Source organism: Mauremys mutica, chromosome 11 (assembly GCF_020497125.1).
Source record: "Mauremys mutica isolate MM-2020 ecotype Southern chromosome 11, ASM2049712v1, whole genome shotgun sequence".
In the NCBI taxonomy this organism is placed as follows: Eukaryota; Metazoa; Chordata; order Testudines; family Geoemydidae; genus Mauremys; species Mauremys mutica.
In genome coordinates, this window is record NC_059082.1 from 26,262,729 (window position 1) to 26,284,655 (window position 21,927).

The following is a 21,927-nucleotide window of genomic DNA, read 5'->3' on the forward strand; positions in this document are numbered from 1 at the left end:
GCTAAGTGGGTGGTGTCTGACAATGACTAATGACCAAACAGATAACCATAAAAATGAACTTTAGACGAATATAGGAAATGACACTGGCAGTGGAATTTGGCTTATTTAATGAGGTTCCTTTTCTTGATCTACTTTGGCATTGTGTTTTTTTATTTATTTTATTTTTGTTTTGTTGTTTTTTGTTTACATTGCATGGCTTCCTACATATTTACTTAGTTCTTATAACTTCTATCAGGTCACAGCATCTGGAAGAGGTTGCAGCTGGTCTTAGAGAACGAATCAAACATCTGGATGACATGGTCCATTGCCAACAGAAGAAAGTCAAACATATGGTTGAAGAGGTGAGCTCTAGCAAAACAATATATTCCCTAAACAGCTGCTTGGAGGTTTTAACTGTACGCCATAAAGCTGACTACATAGCCCAGGAGGGAGCTCTAAGTCCTTCTGCCTGCTCCACTATCAAAAGCTCTGCATGTTGTTTGCTGCTTTATTTAGCACGTTACCTTCTTACACCATGATACTTACTGCATCAATAGTGGATGAGCTATGCATTTGTATATTGCAAAGCAGAAAGAGGAAGTTAAAACAGTTTATACCAGTGGTTCTCAGGCTATAGTCCGTGTATCAATGGTAGTTCTGGATCCCTTCCAGGTGGTTCATGGAATGAAACTCTCAGAATCAAGCAGTGAGTAATGGAGAAGTGCTGCACACAAATAGTGGGCGTTGGGGATTGGTTGGATGGGTGAGGAGGTTGGTTCCTTCTCTAACCAAGTGGTCTGTGGAATGAAAAAGCTAAAGCATTATTTGCTTTTAGTAATATAGCTATGAAACATTCTGTGCGGAAGAAGTGGTTTTAATCCACCCTTATGCTTCTCTAATCCTGGAGCCAGCTGGGGCTGGGTTGGTCTCCAATGGAAGGTAAAACAATCTTCCGTGTGAAGTCCACTCTGATTTACCAGCAGCCAGGCCAGCTACCGTCCCAGGCAGGCCAGACTGGGATGCTATGGCATAGGGTTTTGGACATTAAATTGGGTTTAAATTGGAGTGACATTGTACTAGTGTATTGGGCCCAAATGTTGTAGTCAGGGAGGACTCTGAAGATTCACCTTCAATTAGATTTGGACAAACATTCAACGTGATGGAGAATTATTATGGATGTTGTTGCTGATTTGAATAGGAATTCCTCCCTTAATTCAGTATTGTGGTATTACTGCTTTGCTATGAAAATTTCTCTATCCTGGTTTGTTTTCCTTGTTCCAAAGATGAGAACATTCATTTAAATTTTTTTTTTTTTTTTTTTTTTACACTGCTGCTAAAAACAGCGCTTGGTGCTGCTGCTAATCAGGCATTGACAATGATTACATAGGTTTCTGGATAGGGATGTTTTGCCCTTGTTCTTGGAATGTTAGCCAGCTGTCAAGTCATAATTTTAAATGTCTGAAAATTTCCTCACATCAAATGTAGAATTTAATATTTATATTTTGATGTTACATTCAAAACTGCAAATCATAGATTATTAGGGTTGGAAGGGACCTCAGGAGATCATCTAGTCCAACCCCCTGCTCAAAGCAGGACCAATCCCCAAATTGCTCCCTCAAGGATTGAACTCACAACCCTGGGTTTAGCAGGCCAATGCTCAAACCACTGAGCTATCCTTCCACCCCATAAAAGGCATTAGTATACAACATTCATATACATCATGCATACATATGTACACACTGCATATGGTGTGGTGATACTCATATGCTAAATTGTAGAGCAATATGCTCATTTGCATTCATCATGTGCCTTTGACTGCCTCACATGTGCTCTTCTTACCGATTCCTCTTTTTCCTCAGATTACTTCTAACGTTCCAAATGTCAGAGCAGTTTAAAAAAGCTGTCATTTTAAAAAACATGCTCCTAAATAAATGGGTCCCCTCCTTCCCTGAAATGCAGACAGTGTTCTGTCCTCGAGCAGTGACAAGTGTAATGTCCAATATTTCACAGGCCTAGGTATGGAAGATTTTTTGGCACTTGAAAGAGGAAATGATTCCCTGTGGAATGATCCTTGGTTGATTTTCATGGGCCTATGATGATTTATACCAGCTGAGGGTCTGCCCTGCAGCACTTCCTTCTAATCTTGAATGCCCCTAACTAAAGCTGGTTCTGATGCAATTTTCACAAAAATGTATTTGAAGAGTAAAACTTGACAAAATTGGAAAATTTTCAACCCATTCTAGTCTTGACGTTTAATTTTAAAATTGTGATAGTGTTAAATGTGGAAAAGATATTTTAGGCCATTTTTAGAGGTGTTTTAATTATTAGTTATAATTTTTCTCTCCTGTAGAGTTCTATTTAATTGTACATTTAATATTAAGGGAGACAAGTTTTACAGGCAGAGGGATACAAAAATATGTAGCAAGAAAATGAGTAGGCAGAGGGATACAAAAATATCTATTTCTGGGTGTAAAATGTGAGACACATACTGAGGTGCATAACACAGTAGTATAAAGGTTTTATTGGCGCTTTTGCTTGGATGACCTGCCTAATTCATGGCTTCACCACCTACACATCAACCAACCACTCCAAACATGTTGTTAAAACCTTTATACACAGCATAGACAGGATTCATTTTCTCCCTCTCCAGTGCTCATTTATTTAATTGATTACTGGCAGAACATATTAAGAATTATTACTCGAATTTCATTTCAGTGTAGATAAGCAAATGAGCACCCTGCAGATTCTTCTTTCACAAAACTACTAGAATTCTCTCTTCAGCCATGACATGCAGGGCAGGCAAGGTGATTCCAGGAATATTTGTGAAGAAACGCTAAATAGGATGAGCTAATTTTTGGTCTTTATTGCAAAATATGTACTAAATTACATGGGTGCAACTTGTTAGTAATTTGTCTCAACATAATTGTACGTACTTGGCTCACTAGAGGTTCTACAACTACATTCTTTCCACATTGAGTGTTTTGGCAAAAGCAAACAAAAATATTGGACCAAATTCATTCCTAGTGTAACTTCATAAACTTCAGTAAAATAACTGAAGGGTGAGTTTGTCTGGTTGGATCCTTATAATATAGAAGCGTATATTCATCTTGGAATGCCTTTTTGAATCACTCTAGAGCTTTTAAACAAGCTTTCTGCTCAGATGCACAACTTAATCACTGTCATCATCCTAGAGAATAGAAAGTCGTATGACACCAATCAAGTCATTTCTTGGCCCTTGTGCAAGTCTCCACTTAGTTAAGATAAAAGGCTGTTGCCTTGAATTCTTTTTTAAAATTATGGCAATTGGGAAAATTCATATTGTCACACAGCCATAAGGAATGTAAAATTACAAGAAACTATTGGCATTTTTGTTAATCAATTTCATCATGAGCGTCACATGGACCTTTTCAGTGGCACTACCTTCTTTTTCATTTTCTTTTAAGGTGATCCAACTTCCCTTACTTATTTCTCCTTTTTCACCACTAACAGTTTTTGGCATTCCCAAGGCAGGAGTTTGTGATTGGTCATCCCTCATCAGGTCAGATAATGGCAGATACAAGCTTTGGCCCTGAACTTACAATGAGCTCTGTGTGTGTGGATTGCTGTGCCCACATAGGGTTCTGCGCACATCCCAGAGAACAATTAGAGCTGTATTCTCTACTTTCTGCAGTTCTTAATGGATTCTGCAATAGGTTTGGGAGCCCTGTTTCCTTAACTGCATAAGGATATGGGTTAATTTATGCTTTCCCAGGCATTCTAAAGTACTGTGTTTCAGGCTACATCTAAATTGATATCAGCCTGCTTTTTTTTTTATTACTGTATTCAAATGGTTGTATTTATTCAAAAGGCTAGAGTAAAGCAGTCTTGTATATGATAGAAACTAGAGCTGCTACAAAAAAAAAAGTCCACAATGGGGAAGAGGTGGGGGTTAATGTTCCCACCCAGTTGCTTGTGCACCCCCTTTAAATACTTGATTTACCTATACATAAAGCACAATAGATGTCATGCTTTTATGTCCATTCTGAAATCAAAGCTTCAAACAGAATTTCTTGGAGTGGATTCATTGTGTAAGTGAATCAGTGCCCCTGACAGATACTGAGATGTCAGCACCAGAATTTCTGCTTTTGGTGGGGCGTTGAAGGAATGGACACCATGGAAATGGTGTCTGAAGACAGTGGCACCAGTGGTTTGGAAGTAAATTAAATGATGGCAGACATACTTAATGTATCTCCTAAATATGGGAGATTTTAGAGCTCCACAGTTAGGTAAGGTTCAGAAATTTGTCTTCAACAGAGTATACCCAGAACTGCTGCTTCTGTTAGTCTTTTAAAATATTTAGATAATGCAAAAGGAAATAGCTAGTAACTTGGGGAGATAAAATTTATTAAGGTACTTTATTAGTCATCATTGTAGTACATTCATGCCTCGTCTCTATTCAAAAACAAAAACCCATCCTACTGTTTATAGAGATGTGTTTATCTTATGAAGAATGATAACATCAATTTAAGTATCATTGAAAAAGGGTGATAAGTATTTTACAATTAGGAAATTATTTTAGAATGCAATTTGACATCACTGTGGCATGACTTTAAGAAAACAGGTTACTCTAGAAACCCCAGAACAGCAATATGTGGTATCTAAATTAGATGGATTGTTGAAATATCAACAATGCTTGTATCAGGTAAAGGAAAATATGTTTTTTTAACAAGAAGCTTTAATCTTTAGAGCTAAGTTAGAAGCTCAGGTAAGCATCTGCTTGCTTGACTACAGCATAAGCTTTTGTTACACCTCAGCATCCAAATGTAGACTTAACTGCTATGAGATTCATTCTTTCAGTGTAAAGAACACTGTAAACTCAGGTTTTTTTATTTATTCTGATATAAATTATTTTCAGCAATAAAAGTGGAGGAGCAACAAATCTGTGTGGAATATAAATGACGAGAGGCTAAGATGAATGGTGTCCTTTAAAATGAGGGATAGTTGAGGTCTGAATTGATCATCTTTATCGTGACAGTATCACCGGGGTGCTGTGAGGATGAATACATTAAAGTTTGTCAGCCGCTCAAACACCATTGTAATGGGGGCCTGTAATCGGTTGGTCGGGGCTCAACCTTCCAGCGGGCAGGAGGGGAGCCACACCGACTCACTTCTGTTCTCCTGCTAGTCTTTAGGAGTGACAGGGAGCAACGTTAGACCGCCAGGCCCTCTGGTGCAGGGGCTGGCCAACAGCAGTTCAAATGGGCCCCGGCCCTCTGGAGCAGGGCCTGGGCAGCAGCAGTACAATAAGGCCCAGGCCCTCTGGAGCAGGGGCTGGGCAAACAACAGTTTAAATAGGCCCGGGCCCTCTGGAGCAGGGGCTGGGCAAACAACAGTACAATTAGGCCCGGGCCCTCTGGAGCAGGGGCTGGGCAAACAGCAGTACAAATAGGCCCAGGCCCTCTGGAGCAGGGGCTGGGCAAACAGCAAACACAGGGCTCAGACCCTCAGGCAGGGCTGAGCAGCAGTTCAAATTCGGGGACTCAGATCCTCAGTCAGAAGCTGAGCAAACACCCGGTAAGTCCAGACGTTTGGTTGGGGTGCAGGTATGAGGGGGGAGACTGCCACCCATGGGTGGGGTGGCAGGCGGGACACAGGCCCACCCACTCCACTGTGTCCCAGCCCGGGGCCCTAGCAGCGGCATGGATCCGCTGCAGTCAGTGGGGATCCTGGCCGCAACACACTGACATGGGCATGTCGGTGCCCTCAGCCGGACAGGGGTCGGCTACCCCCGGGCTCCATTCCATTCCCCCCTCAGGGCCTACCTCGTCGGTCACACTGGGTTCAGGCCAGTCCGTCTGCATCGGCTCCGGTGGAGGGCTTGGCGGCAGGTCCGGCAGCTCCTCCGGGAAGTCAGGCCCGGCCTGCTCGGGCGGTTCCTCCGGGTAACAGCAGGGCCTGGGGGGCTCCTCGTCGTAGCGGTCGCTAGGCAGCTCGGAGGTCTCCTCGTCGTAGCGCCCGCTCGGCAATCGTAAGGGCTCCTCCCAGTACCGGGTTGGCTCCGAGGGCTCCTCGTCGTAGTGGGCGCGAGGCAGCTCCGGCCAGCCGCCTCGGGTCGGGGAGGGTTCCCAGTAAGGAGCTCCCGCCAGCACGTCTGCTCCCGGCGGTGGCTGGGCCCTGACTGAGCTTGGGCGCGCTCCTTTTCTACTTCCTGCCCCGCTCCTTGACTTCCGGGGGGCGGGGACTGGGGGCAGAAGTTCCGCCCACTGAGGTGTTGGCAGGGCAGCTCCCTCTGCCGGGCAGGAGGGGAGCCACACCGACTCACTACAGGGCCATAGAAGTATCTTAATATGGCACCATCCCAACTGGATAATTGTTAGATCCCAGGAGACTGTACAGCTTAGTCAGCCAGGCAGTGCCTCATCTCTGCCTGATCCAATTCCTATAGGTTCTAATAGGAGATACATCTGGTACCAGATGCCCCAAAGTTGGAGTGCAATCTTCCCACCAGAACTGTCGGCCCTGTAGGGATCTGTTTTCACTGTTCACACCAGGATTTGAGGGACCTTGAGAAGCAAATATCAAAACTTAGACCCCTCTACCCAATTTCTTTTCCTATTTTCCCCCCCAATTCCTGTTTGCTCTGCCATAAGATTTTCCTGTATGAAAAAGTTAAGATGTTTCCTTTTTACAATTTTTCAGCCTAGCTCCATTGTAGTGCAATATTTATTCCTATATAGAGGCAGCTTTGTGCTAGCCCTTACTTTTGTACCAAGAGTTTGTGTGAAATCCCATATATTCTGTGTCCCATGTGTAGAAGGTGCCAAATAAATAAGAGACCATGGCCCAGAGTGTCTAAAATTTAAAAACAAACACAGGTTCTTTACAGAAGCATCCAAAACTGAGCAAACATGGACTGGAAAGGAGTTTTTATGGCTAGAGTGCTCCACATAATAGGTAGATCTTTAGTTCTGTTGTAGGAGGAGCCTGAGGGCACTCGGCAAACAATAATTAAGGGGATGCTACAAGCATGAAGGGTTGCATGAAACTAGAAGGGGCTGATAGAGACTCTGTCTAGATTAGGAAATATGCTAGCTAGTACACTTAAACACGAGTGTAGACAGTGTCCAAGATTTAAAAGAAAGTTTTAGCAGGTTGTGGTCAACCCTAGTCTAGACATGTCCAAAAGGAGCAGTCAGAAGTGAAGTATGGATGTAGGAAAGCAGTAAGGGAAGATGAACAAAGTGACTAAGAGTTGATGCAGAAGGAGTCCCATAAAATAATGCTGTTAAACCCTGCTCTTCACAGAGGCCCTAATCTTGCTGGCATTGAATTCAACAATCGCTTTGCCATTGCCTTCAATAGGACCAAAGATCAAGCCCAAGATCAACCTTCTGTGTTCGACATACCAAGAGTGTGTTTTCTCCAAAGTTCTCCTTATCTTAAAATAAACCCTCATCTTACACGCCTTAGTACAAGTTTGGTCAGCTTGACAAACTAGTAGTAGTTTCAAGACATAAATTTAACAGAAGCACAGAAACTGTGGGAGGAAAAGAAATGTTTAAATTAGAGATGAAATGGAAGTATACTGGAGTCTGTGACCTTCAACATCTCTTTGCATTTGATCCCAAACAAAGCCATTTTGCAGCAGGTTTCTTTACTGTGTGAGACACAAAGATTATTGTTGGTTAGAGAACTTTCTTGCCAGCTGTTGTTGTTGCATATTAACAAAGTCTGGTGTTATAAGTAGGGAAGAACTGCAGATTACTTAGCACTGACAGATTTTCTCAATTTATTTTCTTAAATAAATGTGTTCCCAATTGTGACAAACCTCCAACCTTGTCTCAGTGGATCTCACATTTCCAGGCAGATTACACTAGCCTCAGAGGCTCACTGTAACCCTCCATGTAGTCCTTCTCTCTCTCTCTCTCTCTCTCTGGAGAAGGGTCACAGCCTACTGAGCCACTTTCATCATAAGCCAGCAAGGGAGGTGGGAAGAAGCAACCCTGCCTCACACAGTCTTTGTCTCTCAGTCTATGTGATTAATCAGGGAGAGTGGGGGGAGAGAGGGGGAACCCAGGGTCACCCTCTACTCTGGACTCCAGCCCAGGGACCCTAATAGTAGCAGCTATTTGTAGCTGACTTTTTGAAACAGGACAAATACAATTCCCTGGGCCACTTCCTCAACATCTACTTCACCCTTACCTCAGGGCCTCCTTCCTTGTGCCTGATAGGGTTTGTCCTGCCCAGTTTCTCCAGCAGCACAGCATCCTCCTACAGCTGCTGATGCATGCCTCTAACTGGGAGGCTTTTAACTAGTTCCAGCCAGCCCTTGATTGGCTTCAGGTGTCCCAATCAACCTAGCTGTCTCCACTGCTTTCTAGAAAGATCTTAATTGGCCCCAGGTGTCTTGATTAACCTGGAGCAACTACCATTTGGTTACCACGGTAACAGGGATTTGTTTAGCCTGGGGTTAACATACCTGTTTCTCACTACTTTCCTATAGTCATCTGGTCCTGCCCCCTACACAATACACTGTACTTCCTTTTTACTTACCATGCCAATGGCTCTATGTGAAAGACCCCACCACCATGGCAGGTGGAGAATCTCAATGTTTGGTGGCATGGCATATTCATATTTTAAAAAAGAAATTGTGCCAACTTCAGGAAGTTTACAGTGCAGGTGCTTTTAGGAAAGGAAGTGAAAGGAGACAGACTGTCAGAGAAGGTGGATCATTCTGGATCTCAGTGGATAAATCGAAGTGGATAAATATCAATATGGGAGAAATTGAGAGACTCTTATCAATAGTCTGCTTCTTGCTCTCCTGTGTAAATGCAGTGAAAGAAAGGTAAAAAGTGGTGAAACTCTTAGGCAGAACTGTCTCATTGAAGTGGGCAGAAATGTTTTCTTCAAAACACTTTCACTGGAGAGATCAGCCACCAATAAGATGACACAGAACTGGACAGGCAGATGCAGACATATGAGACCTGAGGCAAGATGATAGAAGTGCTTCTGACCTGGTAATGGTGTTGCTACCAAACCTTTGCCTCACTTTTTGTTGTCTACTTACAAAACTGAAATAGGTGTCTAAGGGACCTGGGTGAAATCTTGCTCTTTAAAGTGATCTTTTCCTTCTCTTGCATTGGTGGAGGATAGATGTAATTGCCTCCATTCCCAAAAAAACCTCATTCAGGGACTTAAAGTTAAGAAAAACAACAACTTAAAAGAACTTAAAATGAAAAATAAAATTTAAATCAAATTATTTTTAGTTTTTTAAAACGAACAAAAGTATTCATCTAGGCTGAGTGACTATGTGCTAAATTTCAACCTGGTGAAATTTAAAAAGATCTGAAGTTTCTTTCCTTTGCTTTTGACTATTATGCTGTAAAAACAAGATCACATTTTCATTGCACAAGGGACTTTATTAGACATAATAAAGCATTTCATCACTGAGAGAGGAATGAATTTGAAATTTGAAACTGAGCATTTTGGGAAAGAGAGAGATTTAAAGGGGAAAGAAGTGGTTTTTTTTTCCCCTTGGCAAGAAATTATCTACAGAATAGAAATTTAGAATGACATTCCCCTAACCTACTGAATTGAACTGTCTCCAGGTCATGGCACACGAGCTGTTCTCCACATTTAGTCTCAGATTCATTGGAAGATAAGTGACGGCCAGGCATAAGAAAAAGAAGCTATATCCTTTTTTTATTGTAGCAGATATTGGCATGAAAGGGAGAATATTTGTATACCATCTGCCAAGGAGTGATTCCTACCCCGAATAATGAAGATACATATTATTTTGAACAAATGGAAAAGAGAAGGAATCTTGACAAAAAAGGCTATATAACCAGCTGAAAACTGCTTAATCGAGACATTTCAGGAACTCCAGGCATATTACATGCTATCGCCAGTTTTAATATGGAAATACTTTTAAAACTGTAAAAGAAGCAACACTGAAACATGGAGGATGGAGTCACCATGCAAACTGGGATGCTGTATTTTTACTAACAAAACTCTATACTTGTGTGGGATACAACATCTATGTATTTTTCAACAAAGGAGCCCACACAGAGAAAGGAAAGCCATATGGGAACATGGCTTAAGAAGAGCAACTGCAAAGCAGAAATGGCAGAGAATCATAAACATTTGGAATTCCTCAGTGAAGCTAAGAAATGAATCTATACAGTCCAACATCCTACATGGCATGTATTGGACCTTTACAAACAACAAAAATAGAATCGCCAGAGATCTTTGGTGGAAATATTCATTCATGTATTTGTGGCAGAATCAATCTGTCATTGCTGGTCAAGCTTCATCTATAGAGTCCACTTTGCAAAGCATTGACTTCTGCAGCTTGGATTTGAATGGTCTGTTCTTGGAGCAGCAAACCAACTAGCATACTTAAACCCACGTTCTTATTGTATTATGGTAGCCCCTAATCAGGGGGGTCAGTACCCGGTTAAGATAGACACTGTACAAACACTTCTAACACACTAGAAGACCAGTGATTCCTCAGAGCTACTGTAGCAGTAGATTGAGATCAAAGACTGGTGTAATATTACTAGAATTAGACAGATTAGAAAGTCCCTTAAATTAGTACAATAACTTACACTAAACCTAGCTTGAGTAATATCTGTTACTACAACTATGTTAAATCTATTTTACTGATATATGAATATATACACAGAGAGAGAGAGAGAGAGAGAATTGAAACGGTGACATTAAAAGTATAAGATATTATTTGAGTCTGGAGTTTCTAATGGGGCCTAAGGGAATAAGATGCTCATTCTTATTGATTTTTGATAGAGCCCCTTGGAAAAATCTCAGCTCTAATGCCTAGAATACAATAAACATGACTTATTTAAAAATTAAAGTTGAATGAAACATCAGATTCTTAGAATGAAATCTGGTCTTTCCTGTACAGCAACTGTCTCCCTAAAAAGATGACGAAGGCTGAGCATTCTAGTCAATGGTGTAATGTCTTGTCTGTCCTGTATTGTTTAGTCCATTGTGTGTTTGTAATGTAATAAGTTTAGTCATGTTTATAACTTGTTTGTCCATTTTTGTTTGTCATGTATCACCATGTTACTGATGTCAAATTCACTAATGGCAGATGAACAGTAAAATATAAATGGCTTTTATAGTATACAATACTCATGTAAATGTACAATGTGATGTACTGAGAAATAACTTCAACTGGATGATATCATCGTGTGGTAAATCTTGGGTGAATTTAAATAACTGCTGGATCTAATCCAACCTGATAAATTAATACACATTTTCAAGCCTCCAGCTCTGAAATTGATTATATTTAGCCAAAAAATATGTAAAAGTTGTGCCATTTACACAGTCCCTTTTTAAAAAAAGGCAAAGATTTACATGATTTTATCATTCTCTTAAATATTTTTTTTGTCATTCTCTTTCTCATTTCCTTGGCTTTTTATTGCTTTGTACTCTCTTGATTCTCCTCTAACCTCACTGTTCACTCCTTCAGCATTTCTTTTTGCAGATCTTCTTCTGCTCCTTCCCCACATCTTTGTCCCAGGGCAATGTTCTTTGCTTTCTCGTCTCCTTTTAATGATCTTATTCACTCTCATGGGTTCAGATACCTAGCGTTATGCAGATGACTCCCAAATCAAATTTTCCACCATTAACCTTACATTTCTGGCTATTTCTTCTCAGATGTCTCTCACCATCTCAAGATCGAATTGTATATAACTAATATTAACTTTTCAGTACAGACAGGACACTTTGGGAGACCCAGAGGAAGGAGTTGTATTAGATTGTTTCTTTTAAAATATTCTCAGTCTTGTTTGGAGCTTCAGATAGAGTGGGTCTGTGAAAGAGATTGGGAAGAGGAGAGAGTGAGAGCCTGATGCACTGAATTTGAGAGTTTGTTCTATGCACAGAGGGCTGTATAGAAGAGGACAGGAGAGGGCAAAAGAAATTAAGTAGTTGTCAAAACCGGCATCTTTGTTGACATGAAAGAGAGCAAAGTAGAGTTCCAAGATGTAGTCCAGGATGACGTTTGATAGGGCCTTGAAGCAAAAAGTGAAAGGTTTAAACTTGAGTGCCTAGGCCAGGAGAAGTCAGGGGAACAATTTTTCAAAGAGAGGATTGACAGTCTGTTTTAGCAAGGAAGGGAATTTGAGGAGGTCATTGTCTCTAAGGTGAGAGAGAAGAGAGCATGGTCAAGCATCTTCAATGATGGGGTGAAATGAAGGGGTTGGATTATCTAAGTGTTGTGGAGAGAAACAATACAAGATTTGATGATGATCTAGATGTGTGGTGAGAGATTGAGAGTTAAAGATGACCTGGGCGTTGCAGGACAGGGAGGATGGGCGTGTGGTCAATGACAACAGAAAATGAGGTAAGATGGCGAGCATTGAGAAGACGAAGAAAGGGCTTTAGAGTGGCCATATTAAAGTTGAGCTGATGACTAGCCATCCAGAATGTTTTAGGGGATGCACATCAATGAGGCTTTCAGCTCTGATTAGGATCTCTAGGCTCTATACAAATAACAGTGTTGGAGAAATAGTCAGATGTGATTGATGGGCTAGTATGGGTCTGAAGAGAGGAACAGTTGTGACTCTGTGTAGAGATGTTGGTGGAACCTGTGAGAAAAGATAAGAACAGCTGAGAGAAGGTGTAAAGGGAATAGTGTCAAATGCTAGGTTAGAGCCCTGTGGGGCTCCCCCAGAGAGGAGCTATGGGACATACCAGAATAGCAGTCAGAGAAGGAGGAGAAGAGTGGTGAGAGGGCAATGCCAGGAAAACCACCTGGGGGGACAGGATGTCTAGTAGGGAGTGACCAACAGTACTGAAGGCTAAGTAAAGATCAAGAATAAGAATGGATTAGAGGCTCCAAGTCTTAGCCAGAAAGGTGTCCTTTTAGACCTTGCTGATAACACTTTCAGTGGAGTGCAGAGAATAGAAGCCAGATTGCAGTGGATCCAGGAGTGAGTCTGAGAAGAGTTTGAGGATTATTTTTGTCCCAAACTGCTCCACACTTCTCCCCCACACCTTTCATTGTGGATAATTCTGCCATCCTTCCTGTCAGGCTCTCAGCCTGATTATCATCTTTAACTTGTCATGCTCCTCCTCTCCCCATACATATTCACCTATGCCTTGAACAGGCTGCTTAAAACCCACTTCTTTCTGCAAGATATCCCAACTCTGAGACTCTGACTTCATGGCTTTTTGGTCTTTTGCCCCACATACTGTGTGTCTGTTTTATGCTGCCAGTGCTCATGCCAAAGACCACCTTTTTCTGTGTGTTGGGATGTGTGTGTGTTAGATTAGTTTCCGTAAGTTAATGTTTGCCTAGCTCTTTGCAAAATGTAAAGCACTATGGAAGATTGAAGTATTACTGCTGTTATTTTAAAAACATTTTACCAGAAAGAGTGCGTATTTGAGCCAATATCCTTGTTACATTCCTCACATAGTGAAGATCACGCTTTCACTTTATGCAATGTTACTTATGTCAATGTACTGTACCTATGTATTGTGGTTAATTTAATGCTTTATTTAATATATCTTTTATACTCATCCAAAGTTGTTGCTTCCTTTCCCATGTTTCCTTTAAATGTAGCATCTCTAAACCAGGGGTATCATAGTCCTTTAAAACTTTAATACAATCAGGTTTACAATCTAGATGTGATAAATTGATCCCTGAACGCGCTCCCGTCGACTCCAGAACTCCACCAGGGCGAGAGGCAGAAGCGGAGTCAACGGGGGAGCCGCGGACATCGATCCCGCGCTGTGAGGATGGGAGAGAAGTTGAAATAAGATACGTCGACTTCAGCTACGCTATTCCCGTAGCTGAAGTTGCATATCTTACATCGACACTACCCCACCCCCCTCCCCAGTGTAGACCAGGCCTTAGTGGAGAATTCTGCCCAGGGGAAGTGGAGGTCTAAATCCACTATCAGCTCATGGACAAGGCTTCAGCAGCTCTGTAGCCCCTTTGTGGTGGCTCCTCCAGGCAACTGCAGCAGTTGCTAAGAACCTGACTGTCCCCTTCAAAGGGTCAGAATAACTGCAAGCTCACTAGTTACATTCCTGCTCATCCTCCATGCTGGCCTCTGTGCATTTGGCACAGAGAATAGCTCTGCCACATTTAGGGGGTGCAAAGTCTCTCTGCACCTCTGTCCTCCTCCCTGCACCATGGAGAGACATCTGTGGCTTGTCCACTGCTGGGTGTATTTCGCCCCTACTGGATTAGGATCATTTTAGTCAACATAGCTAAAATCTTGGATTGAATTAAGTGTTACTTATATATAATATATAAAATATCAGCGTAATAGGATTTGAGGAATTAGGTATTTTGTGTAACAACTCACTGCAAGTGTAATCCACATGGTCCAATCAGATCCTCTGTTGATCTTACCCCATATTGTTTTTACTGATATAAACAAATACACTTTTAGGCCATAGGAATCTTTGCTTTTCTTATACACCTGTATACTTACTCATCTACAATTTTAGCACAGTCCTCCAAAGGAACTGAAGAAAAGGATTAATAGAATTGAACTGCAGCCATAAAGCCGTGTTAAAATGAGCCAAGATATGTTGCTGTTGGTGTGTTTAGTTCAGTCTCCAGAGCCAGTAGTGGCTCCTGTGTTGGAACACAAATGCAGTAAATCTGATGCCAAATCATAGAATACCATGTTGGGGAGAGGTGGAAGAGTCCATCAAGCTTTCCATTTTGATGTTCCGTTCTGGATTTCAATATGTTCCTTTTAATTCTAGATATAATCTCCCTAGACCATTTTCAGATCATTCAGATCTCTATATACAGTGTTAACTCTGAATAGATGTGGAATACATATGAATATATATGTTGATTCCATTTTAATCAGACAACATGTGCTTGTACCTGACTGTGTGATACTGAACCAGCTTCTTTGCTCAATTTTATCTTTCATGGTATAAAGCTTTTGAATTATAATCATGCTGTGTAAGCCAGTAAAATAAGCTGTTATGAAAAGTTAAAGATGTAAGGCCCTAGTTTGCTTTCAAAAATGTTTATTGGTGTCTAATTAGATTACTACTCTAAATAAAAATGTTTGTTTTCCAAATTAATTTAAAAATCAGAATTGGTACCAACTACTGTATAATATCTCCAGTAACAGGATCTGCCTCAGTAAGGGTAAAATTGTCCTCTGATTACACAGCTGTACTTGTTTTCAAGCTGAACCTCTGCTCTCGCTACACATACAGATCTCTAATACCAAAATGATTTCCTTCTGTGCATGGCTGGGGAACAGAATATTAATGCCAAATACCACCATGAGAGAACATTTATACTGTCAGTATATTCCACTTTCAAAATTGTGAAAAGACTAAACCCACTTATAATGAAGATGCTGGCTGAACTATAATTATAATTATAGTGTTAGACACAGCAGTAATTAAAGACCAGGATCAATAGCTGTCAAGTATCTGCAAGTGCTATAAACATTACTTTTCTATGAAGATATGAAAGCTGAAAAGATCACTTAATTTCTGGTTTTAAATGACAATGCTAATGGAACTATATTTTAGCCAGAGAAGAATCTGCTATTTAAAGTGAAAGACCGATGAAGGAGCACCAGCTTGAACTGAAAATAAACCCCCTATTTGCAAAGAAATGGATGAGTTGATCATAGCATTTCTTCACTGCTATGTATTTTATCATTATCATTTAGTTGAAAAATTTACAGTTTGGAATTTACTCTTGCCTTTTTTTCAGTAATAACTGAATTGGCACCTCTTTTTATGACACATTTATTGAAAATAGATTATTAAAAATACAAATTAGACACATCACTTTTATTAAGATAAATACCCATGGTGGCTGTACTTCTTTTTATTATTGTCTTCACAAATCTTAGGCTTTAAGTTCTTTCTTTTTTTTTTTTTTTCATCTGTGTTTTACTCTAACCTTTTCCAGGTCTTTCTCTTTAGAACTGTTTTGGGGGTTTTTGCACTCATTGATTTTTTTTTTATATTGGTTTGCAATGGATATTTTGTGAAAGTGATGGCCATTGTATTTAATATTTAAATTGAATTTTTCAGATTCTTTTCCTCTTTCTCTGAAACTTTTTTAATTGATTATTTTCAGATATGCTAGAGAGTTTTACATAGGTGTTTTTAATTGCAAAAAAAACAGTTTAATAAAAAATAATTTTAAAAAGGGGGAAAAAAGATGAAATGAAGAAAGAGAGAAAGCTGGCCAGGCTTTTGGAAATTGTTTTACTCTGATGCATGTTAATGATATTACCTCAAACACTTTATCTCTCCAGTGTACCACAGTGACAGTTATAAGTGGAAAATTGAATTATTCGGAACTTCCGTTGCCTTCTGATTGGCTGTTTTTTAAATTTAATTAATTAAAATAAAACTTTACAGCACTTCTATGAATAAATAGTTTTTTACTTTTTTTTCCTTAAAATTTTATATGTAAAGGTCACGGCATTCAGCAATCTGACAGGGTAAAATCCATTTAGTTTAATGAGAATTTTATAGAAAATACCTATTTTTATTACTCATGGGTATTTTAATAATTTTCTTATGGCAACATAGTTATAGGCATTTATGTAATTTTTCTTGGCTCACAGCCCAAACTATTGAATTTAATTGTGTGTGGGGGGGGAATGTTTAGGTTTTTGTGCTATGGCATATCCAGTTTTGCTGAGCGGCAGGTCCTGTAGCATTCCCCTTCCTTCATCTGCACAGTGCTAGGTTGTATGCTAGTATAGCAGGTCTAAAGAAGAATCTGCATGCGTGACCTTTTTTCATATGTTGTATTCCAGGATCTATGGTTAACAGTAAAATCACTTATGTCATTGGGGCATTCCATGAGTAGGAGGACATACTACATGCAGGACTTTTAGGTTTGCTAAAAGTCTAACTGGATATCTGATTCTGCTTCCATGGAAATCCAACATCAAAATTCATCCTGACTTCAGTGAAACCAGATTCCAGTTGTTAATGTGATCTTTTTGATTTTTTTAAGTGGTTGATTATTCAGTAAAGGTGGACTGGAACTTAACAGTTAAAGTCCTGACGTGACTTAGCTTCATACAGAGTGCAGAATCCAATAAATGCTATTGGCTATCAGCCCTTTTGCTGCACATAGGACATGACTTGCACCCTTTAAAATATATTCTTTTTAGATTAAAAGCTATATTTATACCAACAATTGTATTTCATATTAGAGGGACACCATTGACTCAAATTCCAAAATATAGTTGGGATGTAAACAGAAATGTGACCTTTCAAAAAAACACTAGAAAAGGTGGTTCTTAAGTATTTCCAGGCAGTGGAAGCAAAACATTACAGCATTCAGAAGCTGAAAGCAGAGCCTGTCAAAAAATTTCATTAATTATTTTTTGTTTGGCTTTTCACCCAAAAATCTTTTCATTGAAAAATTTCTACCAGCATTACCTAAAAGTTAATCTGACTTCATTATTATTATTGTCCATGCTGGAAATAAATTAAGAAAACAAAGTATATATAGCAAATAAAAAAACTAGATTTAAAAGAAATTTCAGTTTTAATAATATAGGGGGGTGGTTTAGTAATATAAAACTTGTCAGTGTTCCTTCATCCAGACCATTAAGGAATCCTTAAACAGTTTAGAAAATACCATTAATAACTTAAAAACTAATTTTAAAATATTTATTTGTTAATAGAATGAATAACTAAGTCGTGTCATTTTGTTCTTAAAGGGGTACAGTCTCGTGTATTAAGTCATTTATTACTAGTACATATTAGTGTATTACTAATAACCTGAATTTCAGGCCTAAAGTCTAACAATGGCCGTTTAATACAACATACAAATCTGGAGCAACAAAGTAATTCATGTACTTTGAATGTAGCATTGGATTTTCATTGCAGCGCTGTATGTACAGTGTTCAGGTATCACTTCTTACATATGTGTAGTAAGTACTGGAAAATGTCCATTTCTGCTCCTCTGAGGCCTCCCTCCAAAATTCCCTCTTTGTACTAGCCTATAGTACAGAAATTGTGTACTAACAACCATCACAGCTAGCACGGTTTAGCCGTATCGTGAATGGTTTTAAAACAATGTTTTAAGGCTATACCCGGTCCACTGTAGTGGCACAACTAGTTAACCTGAAATTGTTCTTGAAAAGTGTAGTTTTTGTAATGTAGGCTGTAACCTGGGCTATCTTCTGTCACTCTTGATGCTGTCTCTCTCTCTTGTGCCTGAAACTACATCATTCATTTCATATTCTCTCTCTCTCTCTCTCTCTCTCTCTCTCTCACACACACACACACACACACACACACACACACACACACACACACACACACACACACACACACACACACACACCAAGCAGTGTCCCTTTTTCTCCTTTAGATTTTTAGAATGTACTTTTGCAAAGCCTTCAGTGTTCATCTCTTCAATCTTGTCAGCTCAAAACACAAAATGGAGTAGTTATACTAGTGTTCTGTTCTAAACAGCATTCAGATCGACTTCAGTGGAACTCACTTAAGCAATCAGTCGACAGGTTTCTTAAAAATACTCCTTCATAAGAGACAGAAATGCACATATTGGGCCAGAACCTCAGCTGCAGGCAAGCAGCATCAGCACAACTTGGCAGGGGGACAATAGAGGCTTTCAGAGGCTACTTGAGCTGAACCAGCCCCCAGATTAAGAACAGCCTTGAGCCAGCTATCAGTGACCCCAAGGGCCTGGTACTGCAACTGGGGAGCTCTGTGGCATCCTGGCCAGGCCCATCTTTCTCTGGCCACATCCATTGCAGTGGTGACTGGGAGGGACGTGTGATAAAAATTGCTACCGTGGCTCTAGAATATGCAAGGATCCCACTACTCAAGGGAGATCCTCTTGTAGCTGGGTAAATTAGCTTTAGGACAAGTTTGCACAAATTGAGTGGTGAAAGGTTGCCCTAATGAAGGGGAGAATCTTAAGTTATTAACACTATATCGATGTTAATGTTCCCTACAGAGGGCAGAAAATGTCACATTACTGTTGAGGTGGCCTCTTCTTGTTATTTTATCGTCAATCTGACAAGCAATTGTTGGTAATGACTTTTTTCCACAACTGTGAAATATAAAAGTTTTCATATAGAAATATTTTAATTTTCATGCTATGCTAAATAAATGCCAAAAAAAGGGCAAGAGATTAGCAACCATATAATAAAAGTTTTGGGTGAGTTCAAAACCCCTGAGAGCAGAGTCCTCTGAACCCTGTAATGGAGTTCCTGTTTTATATTGTTACATATTTTTATATCAGCTAGTTGTTACTTGAAAACTTTTGTTTACTTTCCATATTCTAAAAATGCATGAAGTATCAGAAGCCATGTTAGTACACATGTATGATCATGGCATCTGCCATAAGCCAGGTTAGTGCATGTCTGTGACCATGGTATAAACCATCCAAGCTGACCCTTTTGAATTCAAACTGTTCTGGAATATCTACACATTCTAGAACAGAAAGTACAATATTGGCTGCACACTGAAATCCAATGAGTTTTCATTTCTGTTTATGGAATAAAGTCTTTTTTTTTAACCTCTTTGAATTAAGATCTTCCTTATTATTTTCATTCACAGATCGAAATACTAAAGAAAAAGATCATGCAAAAGGAATTGTTTATAATGCAGCTTCTAGAAAAAATTTCTTTTCTAGAATGCGAGGTAAGGACTTAAATTAGCTTTACTCTTTTAAGGGTTAAAATTGTTTTGATGTGATTTACAAGAACTGTTAGAGTTAGAACCATGATGTCTGATATTTTCTTTATGTAAATTCACTGTATGTAGTAACTGGTCTTGAATATGGAAACAGAAATAGTTGTGACATCAGGATCATCATGAATGCATGTAATAAATAATCTTCACATTCATGTTGAACTTCTGTAACATAGTTATGCATTTACACTTTAGAGACATTAAAAAAAATCTAGCATTCTATATGAACGTCATTGATTGACTTATGTTTTACAGTCACAGTAACTTTATTTTCCAAAAATAAGTAAATTTTGTGTATTCTAAATAATATTTTTAGAATGTTGTTTAAGAAAGCCTTATACTGGACTTCATTAGTTAAAAGAGAGAATACAATGTTAATGAGCTGAAATCATTTAAACTTATTTGTCTTCTCGGAAAATGCAACTTGAAAGGTCATGCAGAAAATCCTTCTTTTCCAGAATAAAGAATTACAAGACAGGTTGGACTACTTAATGGAAACCCAGCCAAGGACTAATGTAGAAACGAGAGAGATCGGAGTAGGATGTGATCTTCCATCTAGGTATTCAGAACTTCAACGAATTTTACTGGAAAGAGTTCTCTGTAGAAAATCACTCTGTCAATAAACCTATCCATTAAAACAGCATGTGGATTTGGAACAACAGTTTCTATCTCTACCAACAGTAATTTCTCAAGAACTTTTCTGCAGTCTAATAGTTAACATGCTTTTATTTAATGATCTTTTTCTTCATGGCATACAGAGTGGTGTGTAGCATAGAAATGATATTTACCATTGACTTAATTTCTGACACCTACAACAAACATGTTTCTTTCCTTTAAAGGCTGGAACATGGTAGAGACTCCTGGAGTATTTAACTACAAAAAGTTGAAATGAGCAAGGAGTTAAACCTAGACCCCTAAAGTTCCATCTTTTGGGGGCTATCAAAGAATTGTTCTTGTGACTTGTAGGAAAAATAGCATTCAAGTTTTCCTACCGTGAGTGCAGCAGAACATAGTAGCAGAACTTTAGCACTTCAGTTGGGTTGCATAAAGTATCTAGTATGTTGGGCAGTACTGGAATTTGGCTGATCCATCATTCAGATTAGGCTAATGTTGTGTATTCATAACATACATGGTCCATCACTATTTTAAAAAGTCAGTGTTTGCTTAAAATTGCTAGATATTATCTGAAATACTACAGGAACCTAATATAGGAAATAACATATTGTTGACCACTGTTTGCGGTACGAGCTCCTCTGAAAGCTATTACAATATAACTATTAACATATTAACTGCTGAACTACATGTGTGTAACTAGGTGAATCCTGTTCCAAGCCTGACTAATACAAGCTTCAGGGGTGGGAGGAAAAAATGGCGACTCCTTCTAAAGGTTGAGTAGTGGCAGTAGAGCTCCTTTTAAGGCTGCCGTAGTTATTGTACATGCTCCCAGCCCTACATGGGGACTGGCCAGTGGATCTGCATAGTTATGTTTTATCTCTTGAGCCTTTACCTAAACTGCTTTCTTTGCTTTGAGGGGAAGGGTGTCTTCACAGCCTATTTGTATGGACTACACTCTCTCTCTTGCATGCTTCAGTGGAACCATATTAGTTCGGCTATAACCAAAGCTCTGTGCACTTGCATTAGGAGGGGGATAGAACTTGCTCAAAATGCACTTAAAATAAAAAGTAATAATTGTCCATGAACAATAAACCCCAATAGCTTTGCCATTTTTAAAACACCCAGCAGTACACTAATCCATTTTAACAGCCCTGCAAAATAAATATTTAATTTTGAGGAATGCAAGTAGGCACATGAAATCAGTAAATTATCTTGTATAATATAATTTGCCCTCCTGATATAAAAACTGCCATGTCAGTTTTTCAACTTGTTTGGCAACTTTGAGCCTAGAGCGTAATTTAATGGCACTATGAAGTTGACAAACCCTTCTTTGTGGTGCTTCTTGGGGCCCCTTTAGATCTCAAAGCAGCCTTTGCATAGCTCTCAGATTTCTCCCATTCTTGAAACTTATCCATGACATATACCTAGTTTAGTTTTTATGAAACATTTTACAGTCAATTTTATTTTTTAATTCCATGTCACAAGCATGCTAAATTAGAGCACCTGTGTTGCTATATAGTCTAATATGTGATTTGTTGATGCTCACATCCCAAACTTGCTAGTATCTGGCGTAAGATTATCGAGAGTTCTTCATGACATTTAAAAAGAGATCTGGCGTGTTTCTAACGTGCATTACAG

General features: G+C 39.4%; 1 protein-coding gene across 1 annotated transcript in view; it reads left to right on the forward strand.

Annotated features, from left to right (window-relative positions):
- The window catches only part of LOC123344054 (myocardial zonula adherens protein-like), an 88,589-nt gene that overhangs the window by 46,639 nt on the left and 20,023 nt on the right, over positions 1 to 21,927 (forward strand). The window contains exons 10-12 of the mRNA XM_044979793.1: positions 236 to 341; positions 19,540 to 19,623; positions 20,133 to 20,233. Of these exons, the coding sequence (XP_044835728.1) occupies positions 236 to 341; positions 19,540 to 19,623; positions 20,133 to 20,233 (291 nt within the window). The remainder of the gene's footprint in view (positions 1 to 235; positions 342 to 19,539; positions 19,624 to 20,132; positions 20,234 to 21,927) is intronic.